The sequence below is a fragment of the Schistocerca gregaria genome, chromosome X (genome assembly GCF_023897955.1).
Source record: "Schistocerca gregaria isolate iqSchGreg1 chromosome X, iqSchGreg1.2, whole genome shotgun sequence".
NCBI lineage: Eukaryota > Metazoa > Arthropoda > Insecta > Orthoptera > Acrididae > Schistocerca > Schistocerca gregaria.
The window spans coordinates 488,512,710-488,534,855 of NC_064931.1; the positions used below are offsets into that span (position 1 = coordinate 488,512,710).

The 22,146-nt window shown below is 41.2% G+C and overlaps 1 protein-coding gene across 1 annotated transcript in view; it reads right to left on the reverse strand.

Annotated features, from left to right (window-relative positions):
• Positions 1–1,682: 1,682 nt before the first annotated feature.
• LOC126298154 (sodium channel protein Nach-like) overlaps positions 1,683–22,146 on the reverse strand; it is a 129,028-nt gene continuing 108,564 nt past the window's right edge. Inside the window, exons 7-9 of the mRNA XM_049989464.1 lie at positions 16,506–16,632; positions 13,473–13,588; positions 1,683–1,813 (exon numbers count right to left, since the gene is read on the reverse strand). Of these exons, the coding sequence (XP_049845421.1) occupies positions 1,683–1,813; positions 13,473–13,588; positions 16,506–16,632 (374 nt within the window). The remainder of the gene's footprint in view (positions 1,814–13,472; positions 13,589–16,505; positions 16,633–22,146) is intronic.

The following is a 22,146-nucleotide window of genomic DNA, read 5'->3' on the forward strand; positions in this document are numbered from 1 at the left end:
CTTCGTTTCTTAGCTATATTTTTTACGCTTATGCTTGTTATATTCTATGCGCTAATGTCGAACGAATACTTTTTGTAGTCACTGTAGAGCAGTGGTTCCCAACCTGGAGTAAAATGAAATTTTCTGAGGGGTAAAAACTAGACGATTACTTTTAAAAGATCACTACTATTATCAGAGTTTTGTAGGACTATAATACTCATTAATAAGTAATCAATAATTACTTCTTCTCAATTTGTAGCGTTAGTGTACTACAGGTTACAGCTTCCTCACATAGTTTACATACTGTACACATATGTTGTGCTTTGTCCCATTCATCGCTGATGATAAAAGTGAGACATATACGTGACAAGTGCTAAATATCTCAAGAAAAGTCTTCTCCAAGTTGTACATAGTACCTACAGTATTCTGAAAATTGCTTCATTGCTCGCTTCGAAATAGATAAATGAATTAATTGACAGCACGACACGGAAATAACTGCATAAGAGCTACTATAGTGCTTTACAGAGTTTGATTATTATTATTATTGTGGTTAGATACAAAGTTTTCACAGCCTGAAGTTGTCAATTTTTTTCCAGTTCAGAAGTAAGGACTGCAGCAGTGAAGTATTCACGAACAGTAAGTATAGTGCGCACATCCAAGCTTGTTCGATTTCAATGGGGTTGCAGTGTGCTGGTCAAGCAAGTGCCACAGTGGAGAGGAGTAATGCAGGGGAGACAACAGATGGCAGGTTGAAGGGAGGGTGGGAGTACTAGCTAATGTCTGATTGCAGCCAGGGGTAATGGTCTAATAAAAGTTGGGAACCACTGCTGTAGATAGACAGGGCCGTTACAGTTCCTGAAGCGAGTTACGAATTCTTTCAGAAGCCCAGAATCATGTCGAAAATCATCACGAGACTGGACAGTTCGCTGCTCCAGTTCGTCAAACACATCAATGGGAGTGCCAAAGGCCTACACTTCACTTCTGAGATGACCCAGAGACAAAACCTTTGACCAGTTTATCAGTTTTCAACTACCTTCGTGGCAGATTTTCTAAAATTTAAATACTTACTGGCGAGGTTTCTTCGTATATAACATACAACTTACGCAATTAAACAGCGTCTTATGTTTGACATATCAATAGAGAATTTGGAATTTTTTTGCATTTCTAAATTATTTTTGAATAGTAGAATTAAAATTTCCATTACAAATTTACAAAAATAACAGAAATTTTGTATTTTCATTGTTTCGATCCAGTTTAAAAGACAGCTAATTTTTATTGAAGCTGGAATAATACAACAGGTATAGTTCTTTTTTATTTAATTAAAAGCTTTTAAAAATCTCAGGAAAACCCTTAAATGGAAATGAATTATTTCTTTTTTTCTTATTTAGGATTGGAATAAGCATTGGAATAAGATACAGAAATTTATTAGTGGTACAGTGTAGTGTCTATGCTCTATTTATATAAAAAAATTTCCACAGTCCATAGATTTAGATGTATAGCTAAATGTCAAAGGAAAGGCAGCTGATATCAGTGGTAGTAGGGAGGAGGGGGAGGGGTTAGTGCAGAAAAATATTCTAGAACCAGTATTGCTAGGGGCAGATTTGAATTAAAATTAACAGGAAGCCGAGAGAAAGGATGACCAGGCATATGTGTACAGATGCGACAAGCTGTTCAGTGATGCGGCAGCTGCAGATGTAGGCTGGTCAGCGCTGGGAGGCCATCTGGCGACTCCTCACCGCACGCAGCGCCGGCTGTGCCGTGAAGAAGTACGCCAGCTCGAAGCAGCTCAGCAGGCTGACTCCCATACACAGCCCCAGTAAACCGCCTACCGACGCTGCAACACGTCACACGCCCACAACAAACTGACGTTTTCTATTCCATATCGCATCATCAATTAGGAAATTTTGCCTTTATATGCGAACATTTTTGCTAAGGCTTTCCTGTGAGACTGGTGTTGACAGCAATCAAAATTAGAAATTTAATGTTAGCTAAGGCCAGTTTAAGGCGACAAGTCAGCAGCTTGGGGCACAAAGCTGAGAGGGGTACGAAGTATTCTCTTGGTTACTATAAACGTATTCGAAATGTAAAATTTTCTATCAAGTTTTTATCTACTTGAGTTCAACTTCCACCTAATGCCTTCCTTAAGAAGGATCACAATACTGCTCCAGCAAGTTGCTTGGAACATTTCACTATACACTCTCATCTGTTATTGAATGTGTTCTATGTGTTGTCCCGCCATCTGGATGGAATACTGCCGTAGTCTGTGCAGTGGTTACGAATTGTGCCACATGCCACTGGATCATCTTGTAAATCTTGGCGAGATTTACAATTGGCTGCTCCAGTTTTTTAGCCATATTAATGGGAGTGCTGCAATCTTCACGTTTGAGATGACTCTGGTCAGAAAAATCAAGAGGACTAAGGTCAGGTAATCTAGGAGGCCAAGGGCCAGGTCTTGCTCAACGTATCCACTTTGTGCCGTATTGGAATGGAGTATGTCATATTACATGAGCAGCAAAATGTGACTGTGCCCCATAATGCTTATACCACATTCCTCAACATTGTGCAAGGCATGGTAGAGCATAGGAAAAATTTGAGCCCCATTGGGCGGGTACTTAATCGAAAAGTCTACGTTTCATCCATATTTATAGCAACCATGACAATATTTTATACTGAAATTAGCAATAAACATGTTTAAGAAATGTTTTTAGCTTCTATTATAATACACTTTCGCCTTATTAACGCTAGATAACTAAACTCTCGTAAGATTTACGACTGCAGTAGGGGATAAAACAGGACATTTTGTACTTAATTTCTTATGTAACATATCGTTGGAGATTTAATAATTCTAATTAACTGAAGCATAACCAATAAATCATGACTTCCTTTGGATAACGTGCAGAGTAACAAACTTGACGATAGATTAGTAGCAAAGTAACATTTCCCTATCCTCTTTAGTGTTCTAGGACTAATATTGTATATAAAATAATAAAACTTTTATCATAATGTTTACATATCATACACTGAAGAGTCAAGGAAATTGATGCACCTGCCTAATACCGTGTATAGCCGCTGTGGGCATCCAGAAGTGCCGCAACACAACCTGGCATGAATTCGACTAATGTCTGAAATAGTGCTGGAGGCAATTAACACCACGGATCGTGCAGCACTGTCCATAAATCCGTAAGAGTAGGAGCAGGTGGAGATCTCTTTTCAACAGTGTGTTGCAAGGAATCCCAGATGTGCTCAATAATATTCACGTCGGGGAGCTTGGGGTCCAGTGGAAGTGTTTAAACTGAGAAAAGTGTTTCTGGAGCAACTCTAACAATTCTCGCCATGAGGGTGGTCACATGGTCCTACTGGAACTGCTTTCGGAATGCATAATGGATATGAATGGATGCAGGTGATCAGACAGGATGGTTACATATGTGTCACCTGTCTGAGTCGTATGTAGATGTATCGTGGGTCCCATATCACCATGTAACACCATGTAAAAATTATAGTTAAATCTCCTTCCCATATTATTTCTTTATAATCTTTAAGAAGAAACCTCATAACGTTTCTAAAGGATAAAAACTTCATTTTTTTTATTTTTTACTTTTCTGTTATTAAGTACACTCCTGGAAATGGAAAAAAGAACACATTGACACCGGTGTGTCAGACCCACCATACTTGCTCCGGACACTGCGAGAGGGCTGTACAAGCAATGATCACACGCACGGCACAGCGGACACACCAGGAACCGCGGTGTTGGCCGTCGAATGGCGCTAGCTGCGCAGCATTTGTGCACCGCCGCCGTCAGTGTCAGCCAGTTTGCCGTGGCATACGGAGCTCCATCGCAGTCTTTAACACTGGTAGCATGCCGCGACAGCGTGGACGTGAACCGTATGTGCAGTTGACGGACTTTGAGCGAGGGCATATAGTGGACATGCGGGAGGCCAGGTGGACGTACCGCCGAATTGCTCAACACGTGGGGCGTGAGGTCTCCACAGTACATCGATGTTGTCGCCAGTGGTCGGCGGAAGGTGCACGTGCCCGTCGACCTTGGACCGGACCGCAGCGACGCACGGATGCACGCCAAGACCGTAGGATCCTACGCAGTGCCGTAGGGGACCGCACCGCCACTTCCCAGCAAATTAGGGACACTGTTGCTCCTGGGGTATCGGCGAGGACCATTCGCAACCGTCTCCATGAAGCTGGGCTACGGTCCCGCACACCGTTAGGCCGTCTTCCGCTCACGCCCCAACATTGTGCAGCCCGCCTCCAGTGGTGTCGCGACAGGCGTGAATGGAGGGACGAATGGAGACGTGTCGTCTTCAGCGATGAGAGTCGCTTCGGCCTTGGTGCCAATGATGGTCGTATGCTTGTTTGGCGCCGTGCAGGTGAGCGCCACAATCAGGACTGCATACGACCGAGGCACACAGGGCCAACACCCAGCATCATGGTGTGGGGAGCGATCTCCTACACTGGCCGTACACCTCTGGCGATCGTCGAGGGGACACTGAATAGTGCACGGTACATCCAAACCGTCATCGAACCCATCGTTCTACCATTCCTAGACCGGCAAGGGAACTTGCTGTTCCAAGAGGACAATGCACGTCCGCATGTATCCCGTGCCACCCAACGTGCTCTAGAAGGTGTAAGTCAACTACCCTGGCCAGCAAGATCTCCGGATCTGTCCCCCATTGAGCATGTTTGGGACTGGATGAAGCGTCGTCTCACGCGGTCTGCACGTCCAGCACGAACGCTGGTCCAACTGAGGCGCCAGGTGGAAATGGCATGGCAAGCCGTTCCACAGGACTACATCCACCATCTCTATGACCGTCTCCATGGGAGAATAGCAGCCTGCATTGTTGCGAAAGGTGGATATACACTGTACTAGTGCCGACATTGTGCATGCTCTGTTGCCTGTGTCTATGTGCCTGTGGTTCTGTCAATGTGATCATGTGATGTATCTGACCCCAGGAATGTGTCAATAAAGTTTCCCCTTCCTGGGACAATGAATTCACGGTGTTCTTATTTCAATTTCCAGGAGTGTACATTACTTCCACATTAATTTTAAGGAAAACAGACAAAGTTGAATTTAATAAACCTGACACATGCTCTATTCTTGATAAAATTTAATTTCCTTTTATTATAGTTATAAATTCAAATAATTTTGCAACAGAGGTATCAATTACTTTTTATTAGATTTTCCATTGTATGTAGGTTAATCTGAACTATCAGCTTGAATAATTTTTAAACTCATACATAACTGAGGATGATTTGGATGGACTCCCTGATCACCAATACTGATTTTAATTTCAATATCTTTATTAGAAATATTTTTTTTAATTTTTCTCATTAAATAGAAAAGAATAAAATTCATGTTCACTTATAAACATTAAAATTTCTATTTATTTTGAAAGATTAAAAATAATTAGTTTATATCTGTAGATTAACTGTTGCATCAGCACTATTAAAAGTTATCAAATTACTATTTTAATCAGTAATATTTATTTCTCACTCCTGAATTCTTATTTCATGAACTAGAAATAATGAAAGATATTTTGTTTCATAAAGTACAGGAGTGTCAAATTCCAAATTAGGTTAAAAGAGGCAATAATTTTGGATTCTTCATGAAGATATTTATCTTTTCTTACAAGCATCCCATCAAATAAATTAAAATTTATATTTATTAATTGAAATGGAGTAAATTTTGGTAAATTATTAGGAAAATTTTCTTGTTAGCTTCAATAATCTGACTACTAAAGCCAAAAATTTCTCCAGTATTCTTTTATAACCATATATCATTTAACATAACTTTATATATTCTTTTATTTAAAATTTCATCTTATTTATTATCTCTATTAGTCTTTCTAGAATGAATAAATTTTTTGATCAGTGGGAATTATTGTATTTTCTCTATAACAGTATGATGTATTGTTTTTTAAAGTAATCTTTGGAGTTAGAAAAAGTTGTATAAAACCAACTACTGTGACATTTTTATAACTATCACTTATTGGAACAAATAACCTTTTTTCAAGGACTTATGAATTACTTTTTAATTCCAATAAGTGGCTCATTTAATATTAACAAAAACGTATGTATTTTTAATAAAAATTATTTAATAAAATGAAAATGACTAGGAACAAAAATAAAAATTGCAGAATATAAATTAAAAATAAACATTGTAAATTTTTAGCAAATCCTATTTGTTGTTCTATAAAGAAAGTAGAAAAAAATATAGACAGAGTCTTTGTCTTTGTTAAATTTATTGAAAATAATGATGCAATTGAAATATTAAATAAATGTAGAGATAATTCAGTTGGTTTATTTGATGGCTGTACTCTCGAAAATCAAGATATAGATAAAGAATATTTTACTAGAGAAAGACACAAAGGAATAAATTGCTTTTAAATAACATAAACATTTTCAGGAATACCAAAACAATTAGTTCGAAATTTTTACATGCTTTCAGATAAGATGATACAAATTTAAATCGTATATATCATGAGTTAGTTGTTGGTGATTGAAAATTTGATGAGTTCATAGAAATGTAGAGTAAATGTTGGATTAATGAAAAATCAGATTTAATTGCAATAGATGAAAAAGAAAAATTAGTGAAGGTAAATATAGAAATAAAATTAAAATTTTTTTAGAATATAAAACATAAAAACGTAAATATATGGAAATATGAAAACATAAAAATATAAGAACTTAAACATGTGAAAGGAAAAACCATAAGAATATAAAAACAAAAAAACCATAAACATTAAAACCATAAAATATAAAAATGTAAATATAAAATGTTAAAAATCATTAATTTTTTGCTTATTAAATGTTTGATAAATATGACACTGAAGTTGTTAAAAGAACACAAACATTAAAGAAGGAATTAGATGTTAAGGTGATGATCTACTAAAAACCTATACATGAAAATAGAGAAGTAGAAAAACAAATGGTTCCCTATAATCATCATAACAGTTTAGAAGAATATGGTGATTGACGAATTAAACATGTGATTATATATTAAGTGAATGAAAAATACAAGATACATTGAATAAATATGAAGATAAGGTTAAAAATAGAAAAATATTGAAAGATGAACATACAAATGTTAAAAACATAAATACTAGTGAGAGGATGCTGGAACAAATCAACCACAGTGAAGATCAAGGTTTTGGATTAAGGCCTGTCTTAACAAGACTCGAACTTGGGACCTTTGCCTTTTGCAAGCATGACCCACGACCTGCTGGTTCCCTGGTTCACAGAAGAGTTTCTGTGAAGTTTGGAAGGTAGGAGACGAGGTACTGGCAGAATTGAAGCTGTGATGGCAAGTTGTGAGTCATACTTGGCTAACTCACATGGTAGAGCACTTTCCTGCGAAAGCCAAAGGTTCTGAGTTCGAGTCTGGTCTGGCACACAGTTTTAATCTGCCAGGAAGTTTCATATCAGTGCACACTCCACTGCAGAGTGAAAATCTCATTTCTGTCTTAACATTTAAATTTGTTGGTAAATTACCAGTATAATTTGATGGAAATAAAATTAACTATTGGTGGTAGGACATATGAGGGTACAGATGGTTTAGTGTGTCTTTTAACTAAAGAAAGATTACTATAGATGGTATAGCTCAAAATTTAATAATACCAGTTTATCAAATTATGCTGATATATTATTTCATTCAAAACCATTATATTTTGAAAAGAATCCAATAGATAAAAACTGGGTACAGGGATTAAATATAACAATATGGTAAAATAAATTGTTGGCATCTATTTCCCAAAATTATCAGTGGATTTAGACTCAAGTGTAGATTACAAAAATATGTAGAAAACCGATTGAATATATTTAAATGAATGATGTTAGAGATGTAATCGATAGATTAGCTATTATTTATGGAGAAGTATTAGCTGAAAATAAAAGTTCTTGTAATGAACAAGTTCGTATAATGAAACTGTTAAAAATAAATGTAATGGTTTTAACTTTATAATTCAAAAAGTATACCTTATGTAATTAGATTTCTGAATAATTAACTCATACATTTTGGGAACCAGAAAAAAAGGTAAAGGTCTAGTAAAAACTTTAAGAATAAATAAACATTTGAAATGCATCTTCCTGGTTATAATTATTGTTGTCCAGGAACAAAATTAGAAGAGAGATGAGCTACACTCCTGGAAATTGAAATAAGAACACCGTGAATTCATTGTCCCAGGAAGGGGAAACTTTATTGACACATTCCTGGGGTCAGATACATCACATGATCACATTGACAGAACCACAGGCACATAGACACAGGCAACAGAGCATGCACAATGTCGGCACTAGTACAGTGTATATCCACCTTTCGCAGCAATGCAGGCTGCTATTCTCCCATGGAGACGGTCATAGAGATGCTGGATGTAGTCCTGTGGAACGGCTTGCCATGCCATTTCCACCTGGCGCCTCAGTTGGACCAGCGTTCGTGCTGGACGTGCAGACCGCGTGAGACGACGTTTCATCCAGTCCCAAACATGCTCAATGGGGGACAGATCCGGAGATCTTGCTGGCCAGGGTAGTTGACTTACACCTTCTAGAGCACGTTGGGTGGCACGGGATACATGCGGACGTGCATTGTCCTGTTGGAACAGCAAGTTCCCTTGCCGGTCTAGGAATGGTAGAACGATGGGTTCGTGCTTGGATCAAGGAACAGTCGGAATTATAGTTATAAATTGTTGTAGTTGCGCTGGAAAAGTCCCTGAGCTTCAAGCGCTAATAGAAAACACAGAAGCTGAAATCGTTATAGGTACAGAAAGCTGGCTAAAGCCTGAAATAAGTTCTGCAGAAATTTTTACGGAGTCTCAGATGGTGTTCAGGAAAGATAGATTAGGCAGAATTGGTGGTGGAGTGTTTGTGTCTGTCAGTAGTGGTTTATCTTGTAGTGAAGTCGAAGTAGATACTCCGTGCGAATTGGTATGGGTGGAGGTTATACTTAACAGCCGAATTAAGTTAATAATTGGCTCCTTCTGCCGACCCCCAGACTCCGATGATACAGTTGCGGAACAGTTCAGAGAAAGTTTGAGTCTCGTAACAAATAAATACCCCACTCATACGGTTATAGTTGGTGGGGACTTCGACCTACCCTCGGTATGTTGGCAAAAATACTTGTTCAAAACCGGTGGTAGGCAGAAAACGTCTTCCGAGATTGTCCTAAATGCATTCTCCGAAAATTATTTCGAGCAGTTAATCCACGAACCCACGCGAATTGTAAATGGTTGCGAAAACACACTTGACCTCTTAGCCACAAACAATCCAGAGCTGATAGAGAGCATCATGACTGATACAGGGATTAGTGATCACAAGGTCATTGTAGCTAGGCTCAATACCATTTCTTCCAAATCCATCAGAAACAAACGCAAAACAATTTTATTTAAAAAAGCGGATAAAGTGCCACTAGAAGCCTTCCTAAAAGACAATTTCCATTCCTTCCGAACTGACTATGCGAATGTAGACGAGATGTGGCTCAAATTCAAAGATATAGTAGCAACAGCAATTGAGATATTCATACCTCATAAATTGGTAAGAGATGGAACGGATCCCCCGTGGTACACAAAAAAGGTCCGAACGCTGTTGCAGAGGCAACGGAAAAAGCATGCGATGTTCAGAAGAACTCGAAATCCCGAAGATGGGCTAAAATTTACAGACGCGCGAAATTTGGCACGTACTTCGATGCGAGATGCCTTTAATAGGTTCCACAACGAAACATTGTCTCGAAATTTGGTAGAAAATCCGAAGAAATTCTGGTCGTATGTAAAGTACACAAGCGGCAAGACGCAGTCAATACCTTCGCTGCGCAGTGCCGATGGTACTGTTGTCGATGACTGTGCCGCTAAAGCGGAGTTATTGAACGCAGTTTTCCGAAATTCCTTCACCAGGGAAGACGAATGGAATATTCCAGAATTTGAAACACGAACATCTGCTAGCATGAGTTTCTTAGAAGTAGATACCTTAGGGGTTGCGAAGCAACTCAAATCGCTTGATACGGGCAAGTCTTCAGGTCCAGATTGTATACCGATTAGGTTCCTTTCAGATTACGCTGATACAATAGCTCCCTACTTAGCACTCATATACAACCGCTCGCTCACCGATAGATCTGTACCTACAGATTGGAAAATTGCGCAGGTCGCACCAGTGTTCAAGAAGGGTAGTAGGAGTAATCCATTTAACTACAGACCTATATCATTGACGTCGGTTTGCAGTAGGGTTTTGGAGCATATACTGTATTCAAACATTATGAATCACCTCGAAGGGAACGATCTATTGACACGTAATCAGCATGGCTTCAGAAAACATCGCTCTTGTGCAACGCAGCTAGCTCTTTATTCGCACGAAGTAATGGCCGCTATCGACAGGGGATCTCAAGTTGATTCCGTATTTCTAGATTTCCGGAAAGCTTTTGACACCGTTCCTCATAAGCGACTTCTAATCAAGCTGCGGAGCTATGGGGTATCGTCTCAGTTGTGCGCCTGGATTCGTGATTTCCTGTCAGGAAGGTCGCAGTTCGTAGTAATAGATGGCAAATCATCGAGTAAAACTGAAGTGATATCAGGTGTTCCCCAGGGAAGCGTCCTGGGACCTCTGCTGCTCCTGAGCTATATAAATGACCTGGGTGACAATCTGAGCAGTTCTCTTAGATTGTTCGCAGACGATGCTGTAATTTACCGTGTAGTAAGGTCATCCGAAGACCAGTATCAGTTGCAAACCGATTTAGAAAAGATTGCTGTATGGTGTGTCAGGTGGCAGTTGACGCTAAATAACGAAAAGTGTGAGATGATCCACATGAGTTCCAAAAGAAATCCGTTGGAATTCGATTACTCGATAAATAGTACAATTCTCAAGGCTGTCAATTCAACTAAGTACCTGGGTGTTAAAATTACGAACAACTTCAGTTGGAAGGACCACATAGATAATATTGTCGGGAAGGCGAGCCAAAGGTTGCGTTTCATTGGCAGGACACTTAGAAGATGCAACAAGTCCACTAAAGAGACAGCTTACACTACACTCGTTCGTCCTCTGTTAGAATATTGCTGCGCGGTGTGGGATCCTTACCAGGTGGGATTGACGGAGGACATCGAAAGGGTGCAAAAAAGGGCAGCTCGTTTTGTATTATCACGTTATAGGGGAGAGAGTGTGGCAGATATGATACACGAGTTGGGATGGAAGTCATTACAGCATAGACGTTTTTCGTCGCGGCGAGACCTTTTTACGAAATTTCAGTCACCAACTTTCTCTTCCGAATGCGAAAATATTTTGTTGAGCCCAACCTACATAGGTAGGAATGATCATCAAAATAAAATAAGAGAAATCAGAGCTCGAACAGAAAGGTTTAGGTGTTCGTTTTTCCCGCTCGCTGTTCGGGAGTGGAATAGTAGAGAGATAGTATGATTGTGGTTCAATGAACCCTCTGCCAAGCACTTAAATGTGAATTGCAGAGTAGTCATGTAGATGTAGATGTAGATGACGTTTTGGATGTACCGTGCACTATTCAGTGTCCCCTCGACGATCACCAGAGGTGTACGGCCAGTGTAGGATATCGCTCCCCACACCATGATGCCGGGTGTTGGCCCTGTGTGCCTCGGTCGTATGCAGTCCTGATTGTGGTGCTCACCTGCACGGCGCCAAACACGCATACGACCATCATTGGCACCAAGGCAGAAGCGACTCTCATTGCTGAAGACGACACGTCTCCATTCGTCCCTCCATTCACGCCTGTCGCGACACCACTGGAGGCGGGTTGCACGATGTTGGGGCGTGAGCGGAAGACGGCCTAACGGTGTGCGGGACCGTAGCCCAGCTTCATGGAGACGGTTGCGAATGGTCCTCGCCGATACCCCAGGAGCAACAGTGTCCCTAATTTGCTGGGAAGTGGCGGTGCGGTCCCCTACGGCACACTTGTAGGATCCTACGGTCTTGGCGTGCATCCGTGCGTCGCTGCGGTCCGGTCCCAGGTCGACGGGCACGTGCACCTTCCGCCGACCACTGGCGACAACATCGATGTACTGTGGAGACCTCACGCCCCACGTGTTGAGCAATTCGGCGGTACGTCCACCCGGCCTCCCGCATGCCCACTATACGCCCTCACTCAAAGTCCGTCAACTGCACATACGGTTCACGTCCACGCTGTCGCGGCATGCTACCAGTGTTAAAGACTGCGATGGAGCTCCGTATGCCACGGCAAACTGGCTGACACTGACGGCGGCGGTGCACAAATGCTGCGCAGCTAGCGCCATTCGACGGCCAACACAGCGGTTCCTGGTGTGTCCGCTGTGCCGTGCGTGTGATCATTGCTTGTACAGCCCTCTCGCAGTGTCCGGAGCAAGTATGGTGGGTCTGACACACCGGTGTCAATGTGTTCTTTTTTCTATTTCCAGGAGTGTAGATGTGATCAAAGAATATATAAATTGGACAAAGGTTGTAAAAAACATGATTATAGAGATAATGAAGAACTAGGAAAAAGACATAAAGCAGAGAAAGAAATTTAAAAAATCGCAAAAGAAAAAAATGAGCACTGAACATTCAACATTAGGGGAAAAATTAATAGCAACAGCAGTATGAGGAATAATGTTTGGTTAAAGAAAATTAGCCGTGGGTCTAAATGATAATGGTTGAAGATTGTAAAGTTTTTGAATAAATTAATTTTAAGTAATACAGTTTTATAATTTTTGAAATATTAAGTTTATCAACGGAAATACATTTTATTTAAGCCTTATAAAATTTTAATCTATTAAATGAATAATTTTCGTATGGAATACTCGTGGTTGCCGAGTGGTAAAACTAAATCTAAGGCAATTAAAAATAATCAGAATAATGAACAACGAAATAGTACTGATAAGTATTTAACAGATACTCAAAAAAGAAAGACAGATGTAAAACTGGAGGGAATTTACTTATAACACTAAGTATACCTCTTGTAAGAAAATTATTCAAAATTTAACAAAAATAAACATTAAGGACGATTTCTTTCTTGATCACTGGTTGCATTACCATATGAGTTAGAACGTCGACTTCGCTCCTGGCCCCAGCGTCCACCATCACTACCTTCTGTGGTTTCGGCTCTTGAGGAATAATGGGCTAACATTCCTCCGCAGATATCTAGGCACTTCGTCGAAAGTGTCCTCAATACAGTTCAAGCCGTCATAAAGGCGAATGGGGGACACATCCAATATTCATGTCCACTAATAAGTGTCAAGAACCTTTTGATCAGTTATTGTAGACATATCAACTATTATTTATTTTCTAGTAACGACGTTTCAAACACTTGTCCAATTCCATCCTACTGCTGGAATTTTTTTACGTTGGTGTCATTATTGGTAAGGAAAAAAATTTCACATGAATTTTGATGGTAGTAGTTGCATGTTGCACTGTCACTACACCACAGAAGGCACCACAGGAAAGCGATCACTTTAAAAGCTATATGAACCATTTATTGTTAATTTGTGCCTCACGAAAAAAAAAATAAAGGAACGATAAAGGCATACCGAGCAGCCCACGCCATGTAGAGTAGACATCCCTGCGGTATCGGGTGCCCACCAAATCCACAAAGAAGACATGGATCAGCATCACTTCAGAGATAGAACTGTCATTCACTCCATCCCTGAGAAACAGTACAAAAACTATAATTTCGTGTAAACAGACGGAATTAGATTAAACGAGTAAGAAAATACACACAAAGTTCTTCTAAATCCTGATAAGCTTTGAACATTTCTTCGTGAAGTGGCTCATGACTGCTGAGAATGTCATCTACACTGAACGATCTACAAATATCGTTGAAAAACTACAGTGGTGTGCAAAACTTCCCGACGAAAGTAATTTCGCATGATGTGTCACTGGCAAGTACCACACCTCGATAGAAATTAGACAGTAAGTAGAAAGACCCACTACGGTGTAATAAAGAAGGTAACAGGAAGAGATACTCAATGAGACGAACAGAAATGAGGTTTTTATTCAAAGACAGTAATTACACTCAAGTCACCACGATTTATGGTAGTTCCCTGGACATTAAAAAAGGCGGAATATAGTTTTTAATAGGGTGTGTGAGCACCACAGACAGTAGTGCATGCTCTAAAACTTGCTCCTGGTTGGGACGTCTGAAGAATCTGCTTTTCTTCCCGTAATTCCGGCCTCTTCTTTTTTTGTGCAATGGGAGATTTGTCAAGGTGTAATTTCAGATGCAGCAGCAGATGTTCCTCCCTCGACTTCAACATTAGCCTTTCCACTTTGAGAAGTCACGGCTCTTGCAGATGGTACATTGACTGGATCATTACGTAAATCCTTAATTATTCCTTCATTGCTGGCAATGAAGTCTGCATCCGTTATAATTGAGGGTTTGACGGATATATTCCTGTCACAGGCTCCCAGGTAGATGCTATATTCCTTGACTTCCGGAAGGCGTTCGATACTGTTCCGCACTGTCGCCTGATAAACAAAGTAAGAGCCTATGGAATATCAGACCAGTTGTGTGGATGGATTGAAGAGTTTTTAGCAAACAGAACACAGCATGTTGTTATCAATGGAGAGACGTCTACAGACGTTAAGGTAACCTCTGGCGTGCCACAGGGGAGTGTTATGGGACCATTGCTTTCACAATATATATAAATGACCTAGTAGATAGTGTCGGAAGTTCCATGCGGCTTTTCACGGATGATGCTGTAGTATACAGAGAAGTTCAGCATTAGAAAATTGTAGCGAAATGCAGGAAGATCTGCAGCGGATAGGCACTTGGTGCAGGGAGTGGCAACTGACCCTTAACATGGATAAATGTAATGTATTGCGAATACATAGAAAGGAGGATCCTTTATTGTATGATTACATGATAGCGGAACAAACACTGGTAGCAGCTACTTCTGTAAAATATCTGGGAGTATGCGTGCGGAACGATTTGAAGTAGAATGATCACATCAAATTAATTGTTGGTAAGGCGGGTACCAGTTTGAGATTCATTGGGAGAGTCCTTAGAAAATGTAGTCCATCAACAAAGGAGGTGGTTTACAAAACACTCGTTCGACCTATACTTGAGTACTGATCATCAGTGTGGGATCCGTACCAGATCGGATTGACGGAGGAGATAGAGAAGATCCAAAGAAGAGCGGCGGGTTTCGCCACAGGGTTATTTGGTAACCGTGATAGCGTTACGGAGACGTTTAGCAAACTCAAGTGGCAGACTCTGCAAGAGAGGCGCTCTGCACCGCGGTGTAGCTTGCTCGCCAGGTTTCGAGAGGGTGCGTTTCTGGATGAGGTATCGAATAAATTGCTTCGCCCTACTTATACCTCCCAAGGAGATCGCGACTGTAAAATTAGAGAGATTCGAGCGCGCACGGAGGCTTTCAGACAGTCGTTCTTCCCGCGAACCATACGCGACTGGAACAGAAAAGGGAGGTAATGACAGTGGCACGTAGTGTGCCCTTCGCCACACACCGTTTGGTGGCTTGCGGAGTATAAACGTAGATATAGATGTAGATGTAGACCCATTGACTGCTATCTCCCCTGTCTGGCACTGGAGATAGGCTTTCCCATTCAACATGTTTGTTACGGGACCTGCATTTTCCCTCATCCATACGCGTTCCAGCTCATAATAATAGGCTTTCAAATGACTCATCAAAGTTCTATCCAGCGGTTACGTATTGTGGGAGACATGAGGAGGCAGGCAGAAGGTTTTGACATGGTTTCGCGTGCGAGATTTATAATACAAATTTCTGGAGTGGCCTATGTTCTTCTCTCTAAGATTTTTCATTGCTATTTGCATAGCAGACTCATCCCACTGCTTTCGAGCTCGTGAAGTCATTTCTGAAGCAATTCTTTTAAGTAAAGCAGGCTGTGAAAGTACGGCACAAATATGGAATATCATGGTACAAATGTGGAATACTGGTGTTCCATCATAGTGACACAGGCAACTTGAAATTCAGAAACGCAAATAAAAACGAAAATTAAATTTCAGTAGGCTAGAAATACGCCATTTTACGGCTTAATGTATAAGCTAAACGTCTGTTTGCAAAATTATTAACAATTTATGTGTTATGACAAGAATGAAACTGAAGACCAGCCACAATTATGTCTCCTCGTGAATTCGTGAAAACGGCTTCACTCACTCGCAATGGCTACCAGCTGTAATATGAATGCATCCCAAAGCAGTCTATAGTTGCTGAACGTAGTTTTTAAGCAGCTAACCAAAGTACACCACATAAAAGGCGACATATAATAGTATTCCATATTACTGCCCTATTCCATATTTGTACCTTTTCCTCTAGCAAGTAAAGCATTCAATCTGTTCATGATCATAGCAGGCAAAATCGTAAGAGAAAAACCATGTTGTTGTGGTGACCACTGAAAATATTTAAGAATAAAACGAAACGCGTCTGGTCTTGATAAGTCTTTCATTACAGCTGCCAGTAATTAACCTATACAATTTGTAATTATAAGGTCTTATCGCTTAAGGGTATGATGCCACAGTTGGTTGCACGCTGTATATCAGACGAAGATAAGTGAGAGGGTTATTGGCAGCTTGCAGCACTCACATGAGGTGATCGGAAGCTGGGTAGCGAGCCGCCTTCAGGATGCCAGTGGACGCCTCGGCGAGATACTCCACAGAGGAGCATTCCGGGGCGCAGTTGCAGCTCTCACCCTGCTCCGCCTCCAGTTCCTCTGAAACGTCAAAGCACACTACACTCAACAGTAAACTGAGACGCAATGTGGACAAGAACAATGCTCATAAACTCTCAGGCGTATCCTAAGTCTCAACACAAGGAATCCAGTCTCTAAGATAATCGTTAAAAGCTGAGTAATTTAATGTTGATCTGTTGAACATATCTACACAGTGTTATTCGTAAGTAATTTCGTGGATTCAGAAAACAATAAGACATAAGACATGCAGAAAATAGACGTAGAAGCTGGTTGTAATTAAACTCTGGCTTCTTGCAAGGGACCCTATGAAAAGGAGTGACCGTAGGACTGTGAAACTTTGAGGAAACATTCTAAACTAGATGTGGAAGAGAAATAAAGAACAAAACGTTGAAAGAAACACAGTTTACATACGAGAGGGTAACATTTGTTAATTGCGTACCATTATCACGCCCCAGGAGACAAGCGTTGCTCAAGGGGACGAGCATCTGCGTCCACGACAGCCTGGAAACGTGTCAGAGATGCAATTTCACAATTGTTCGCAGCACTATACGGACAGTGGACCGTGGACTGTTCAGATGTCGTAACACATCTCGTGCACTACTTGAAGATTGTAGGTTGCGTCCAGCAGCCCCAGCCATGGCAAAAGTAACTTCTTCACAATTTGTGGCGCAATTGGCTGTCGTCCCCCCCCCCCCCCCCCCCTCCAGGATCAACTCCCAAATCGCCAGCTAATTCGAACTTTCGAATTATGTTCTTCAACCCTAGTGCGGAAAGATAACCTCTCTGTGTTCCCCCAATGCGTATACTCGCGAAGAGCAACAGCACTATTGCTGTTGTTTTGATAAAACAATTTTACGAGTAAAGCCCTGCTCACCTTGTGGGATCTATGTTAACTGTCTGCAACTCTATTGCACACTGAGGCACGTACGGGAGTTATTCGGGAAGTGAGGAAGGATCGGTTGCGAAATGGAAACCACAGTGAAAATCCGATGAAGTTTTGCACAGGTGTGTTGGGCAGTGTCTCTAATACGCCCGCCGATCGCGTTACGTCGTTCTTTTTAGTTCTGAGCACACATGGAGCACAAAGATACCTAGAACAGCAGTGTCTCCCGTCTAGTACGAGGGCCTGGAGAGAAATTTCGCCTGAAGCTATGCAGTCAACACTACATAACTGTCGTGCGGTTTCTTCTTCAAGACAATTTTCAGCCGCGTTCTGCAGGGGCAATGAAGATGCACATGCATCGTTTTAAATTGGAAATGTTTGATTACCCACAATACAGTCCGTAATTGTCTTCCTCTGAGTTTCATCTCTGCTCACATGAACTGCTCGCTATGAAGACAACATTTTCGCACAGACAACGAGCTGTAGGCCAGCGTAGAGTATCGGCAGAAAGCACTGGCGGCTGCCTTCTATAACGAGGGTACTGGAAAGCTGGTACAACGCTACGACAAACGTCTAAGTCGGATCGGCGACTATGGAGATAAGTAGCTGGAAGTTGTAGCTAACTGTTGCAAATAAAACAGTTTTGATTTTCACTGTGGTTTCCATTTTGCGATCTATCGTTCCTTACTTTTCGAATAGCCCTCATATTTCTGCTAGCGTGTCTATTTCATTTTCATTAAAAACGGGATACTTTAAAAAGTTCACAAAAGCCTGAGACAATGAAGGGAAGAAAAACGGTACAAAAATGTATTGACAAAATTTAATGGGCATAGAAGTTTATCTTTGTGTAAATGCACTCAGATTATCCCAAATGTCCTTTTATAATTATTCTGCCGCACTGTCACCGCACTTTTCACTCTTATATATTTTATCAAGCAGTGCATTTGCGACTGAACACTCATCTGTTGTTTCTTCGTCTTAACCTGATTCGCAGTGGCAGACCTTCCATCACGCACAACAGAAAAATTTGATTTCCACAGCACGTATTCTACAATTTCTTCACTACCACTGGTAAAAGCAAACTCACTTCCTATATTGGTGTTAAAATTACTCTTTCGCTTTGGCATGATGAAACAGTGACCATGAATCGGTACTACCAATAGTGCAAAACAATAACAGTGAATAAAGATTGTAGAGAAAATTGTACAAGTGACACTTCTTAGCGTATATATTTGTGAAATGCGCAGTAAATTGCAAATCAAATAAGCGGTAGCCTAAAATGCTTCAGCCTTCACAAAAAAGCGGGTCGTTTGAGCGTCCGAAAAAAAATTCCTGGACAGCGCGACATTTTGGAAAAAACGGAACTGTCCCGGGGAAAACGGTACGAATTGGCATCCTAGTTTCAACCCAAAAGTCGCTGTAGCAGTACCGGCGCCTAACGGCAAGTCATGACATTAACACTACAGACAACGCCAAATTCTGCAGCACACAGTCTGGACATCATTCCTATAAAGTTGTGTTTCAGTACTGTAAATGGTTTTTAATCTGAAATGGCAGAAGTAGAAAAAGTTTAATTACAACAACCGTGAAGCCATGTAGCCATTTTACTCTCTTCACAGGTGCTCATATAGGCACTGTCTGCGACACGACAAACGTGCCTGCCCCCTTGCAGCGCGCCCTGCAACTACGAATCAAAACGTGATGAGATGATTTGTCCACTGACATTTTTCATTTCTCTGTGTCTTGAAATTTTCACGCCCTCCTCTTCTGGACTCCCGGTGGTACTTATGAATAACCTTGTACTTCACAAGCATCGTACAACATAAGGCGGAATGTCTGTCGGTACCACAGTTATCATACACGACTCTCCAGTGACAACTGAGAAATGAAAACCACGCTCTGGCACTGAGATACTGTTACATACCCCAACCCGGGACATAAGCTGCGCGGAGTGGCCGGGCGGTTTAGAGTCGCCATGTCAGTGATTGGGGGGCTACTCCCGACGGAGGTTCGCAGGGACCGGTGACCTTAGCAGTGTTGTCCCTTGGGAATCCACACATTTTTGAACTGGAGATACATATTTCTTTGTTATTATAGGAAACTGGATTTTATGGCATTCCCAGTTCTTCCCAATCTTTCATCACTATAGAACATAATTTGTATAACTTTAATAGAAGCTTTTGAAATGTGGAGTCACAGAAGAATGTTTAAAATTGGATGGGTTGATCGAATAGCTGATGAGGAGTTGTCAAAAGGTGACTAAAATAAGGATTGGTTGATGGCACACATCTTCTGGTAGGAAGGAATCGTCAGGTTTGTAATGGAAGGCAATGTGATGTGTAAAAATTATAGAGGGAGACCAAGGACTGAATAACGTAAGTAGATTCCAATGGATTTAGGTTGCCGTGGTTATGCAGAGATGAAGAAGCTTACATGGGATAGACTAGTGTGGAGAGCTGCATGAAACCTCTCTTCAAACCGAGGATCACAACGACAAGCAATGGTTATTTTTAATGGACGGTAACGGAATTCAGTAACGTCTCCTGTCCCACCATTTTCACTCTTTAACATCCGAAATTTGCTCTCGCTAAACAAATCGCTGTCCTTCCCTTTTGTTTTTCAACCGCCACATAGCCGCAGCCAGAAACTATGCAGTATGCTACCATATTAATTTTACTTTGTAAAGCTGCTAGAGCACTAGCTCCTAAGACACACATCTTTAGTTTGGAAGAAACTGCAAGAGAAAAATTTCCCACCGTTGTGCAAACATCACGAACTCACATGCAGCATCCAGTGATGGAGAAGGTACGCGTATTTTGCATAACATCGTTCACTACATATTGTTGAAAATGGGGTTCCGAACCAAACGATCTGTTTGTGTAAAATCGTTAACCCAACAACATATTCAACAATGGCTGCCACATATTATGAGTGAACCATGGAACAAAAGGACTGCTATTCAGATGATTGGTAGGTAGGTCCTGTTGCAATATGTCGATGGTAGTGTCAAGATTCGTCGCTCCGAGGGGTGTTGAGCTCTCCACACAGACTTCGCAGATGTCAGGCAATCACATGGGTCTTTTTTGGGTCAAATAGTTATTGCAGGGAGTACCATGAGAGATAACGAATGTGATCATTTTATTATTGACCAGTGTCGCTTTTAGTCGTTTCCTTCTCCACCAGATATGTCACTTCAGTAGTACAAGTGTGCAAGCCACATGACTGTTATTATGCGAATTAGTTGCAGAAGCATGGCGATCGACTGCATTTGACGCCCTAGCTTTGAAATTGCCAGCATGAGAGCGTGTAGCAAATGACATAATGTAAGAAACAGCGTGTGAATGGACACAGAAAAGGGGACGCTGAAATGCTTGCTTGCGTTTTGGGAAAATCCGTTCTCGAATCGCGAGCTATGGGCAATGCGGACTGACCGAGAAGAGCACTGTTTCCCACTGTAGAGACTTTACAATTGTGTTGCAACCACGATGCTGATGACGTATGTCGATGGGTGCTTGCTTTTGTGAGAGAGCAGCCAGAATAAAAGTCTGAAGAGGAAAAAGTTTCTATATTAATTTAAAGGATAAGTTGCATTTCGTTCTATTTTATTAAACAATATATTCAAAATTGAATTTGTAATGACCTCAATGACTATCTGATTAGTGGTTGGCTAAGGCAAGTGTTGCCGCGACAATGATCTGGAAGGATCATTCTGATTTGTCATTCAGATCAATGGCCAGTCACAATCAAGCGGTTCCCGCGTGCAGATAGAGGCAGAGAGAAGAGGTGCATCGAGAGAGTCGCTCGTTAACCTGTTTCCGAGTAACACCATGCTTGATGTCTCCACGAAAATAGTATGAAAAATGAAGAGCTAGTGAGATCATTTCAGATAGAACGTGACGTGACTAAAGCGGTTTAAGTTACGAATATTTTGAGGACAGTGTGATGTTTCGGAACTAATTAGTTGAAGTTTTACAAGCGTGTGATCTTTTGGTCGTAGAGACAATTCCGCGTGGCATATTCAGCGTCCTTGATGGAATAATTTGGCGAGCACTTCTGACACACTCTAATAGTGGTGGTTCAGTGACTGTCAGATCGCAAAAATTAATCGGGACGGACTTGCAGGAATTTTGGCTGCTTTTACGCGTGAAATATGTCGGGTAGACAGTAGACTTTGAATGATAGAGTATTACCACAGTAAATACGAACTTGATAGCCATGTCATGTGCTTCCTTATGAATAAAAAGACGATAATAGAATTTTCAAATGCTTACTGCAATTAAACTGCATTCTCCTAGCGCCCGAAATCTGTGAAATGAACTTACAGGAACTGATTTGCAACTTGAGTTACGCGGCCTCTGTGTGGTAGGTGTTAGGTCCTGGTTTCAGCAATGTTGCTTTACACTGCCTAGCGTGTATCTACTACTGTAGAGTGAAGGGACGTCGGAAGGAAGAAATATAGAGGTAGGTGGACTGTTCTATGAAAGTGACTGAGAGAGAGCAAAGGAGACGCCCTGACGCAATTGGCAGAGGGACACGTCGCCAGCCGGTTTTCTGCACTAGGAAAAAATTTTCTTTCGCTAAATGTGCACCTCCGTGAGAAAAATGATAACCTTGCCTTGTACGCCCACCAAGGAGCCATATGGTAACTCCTC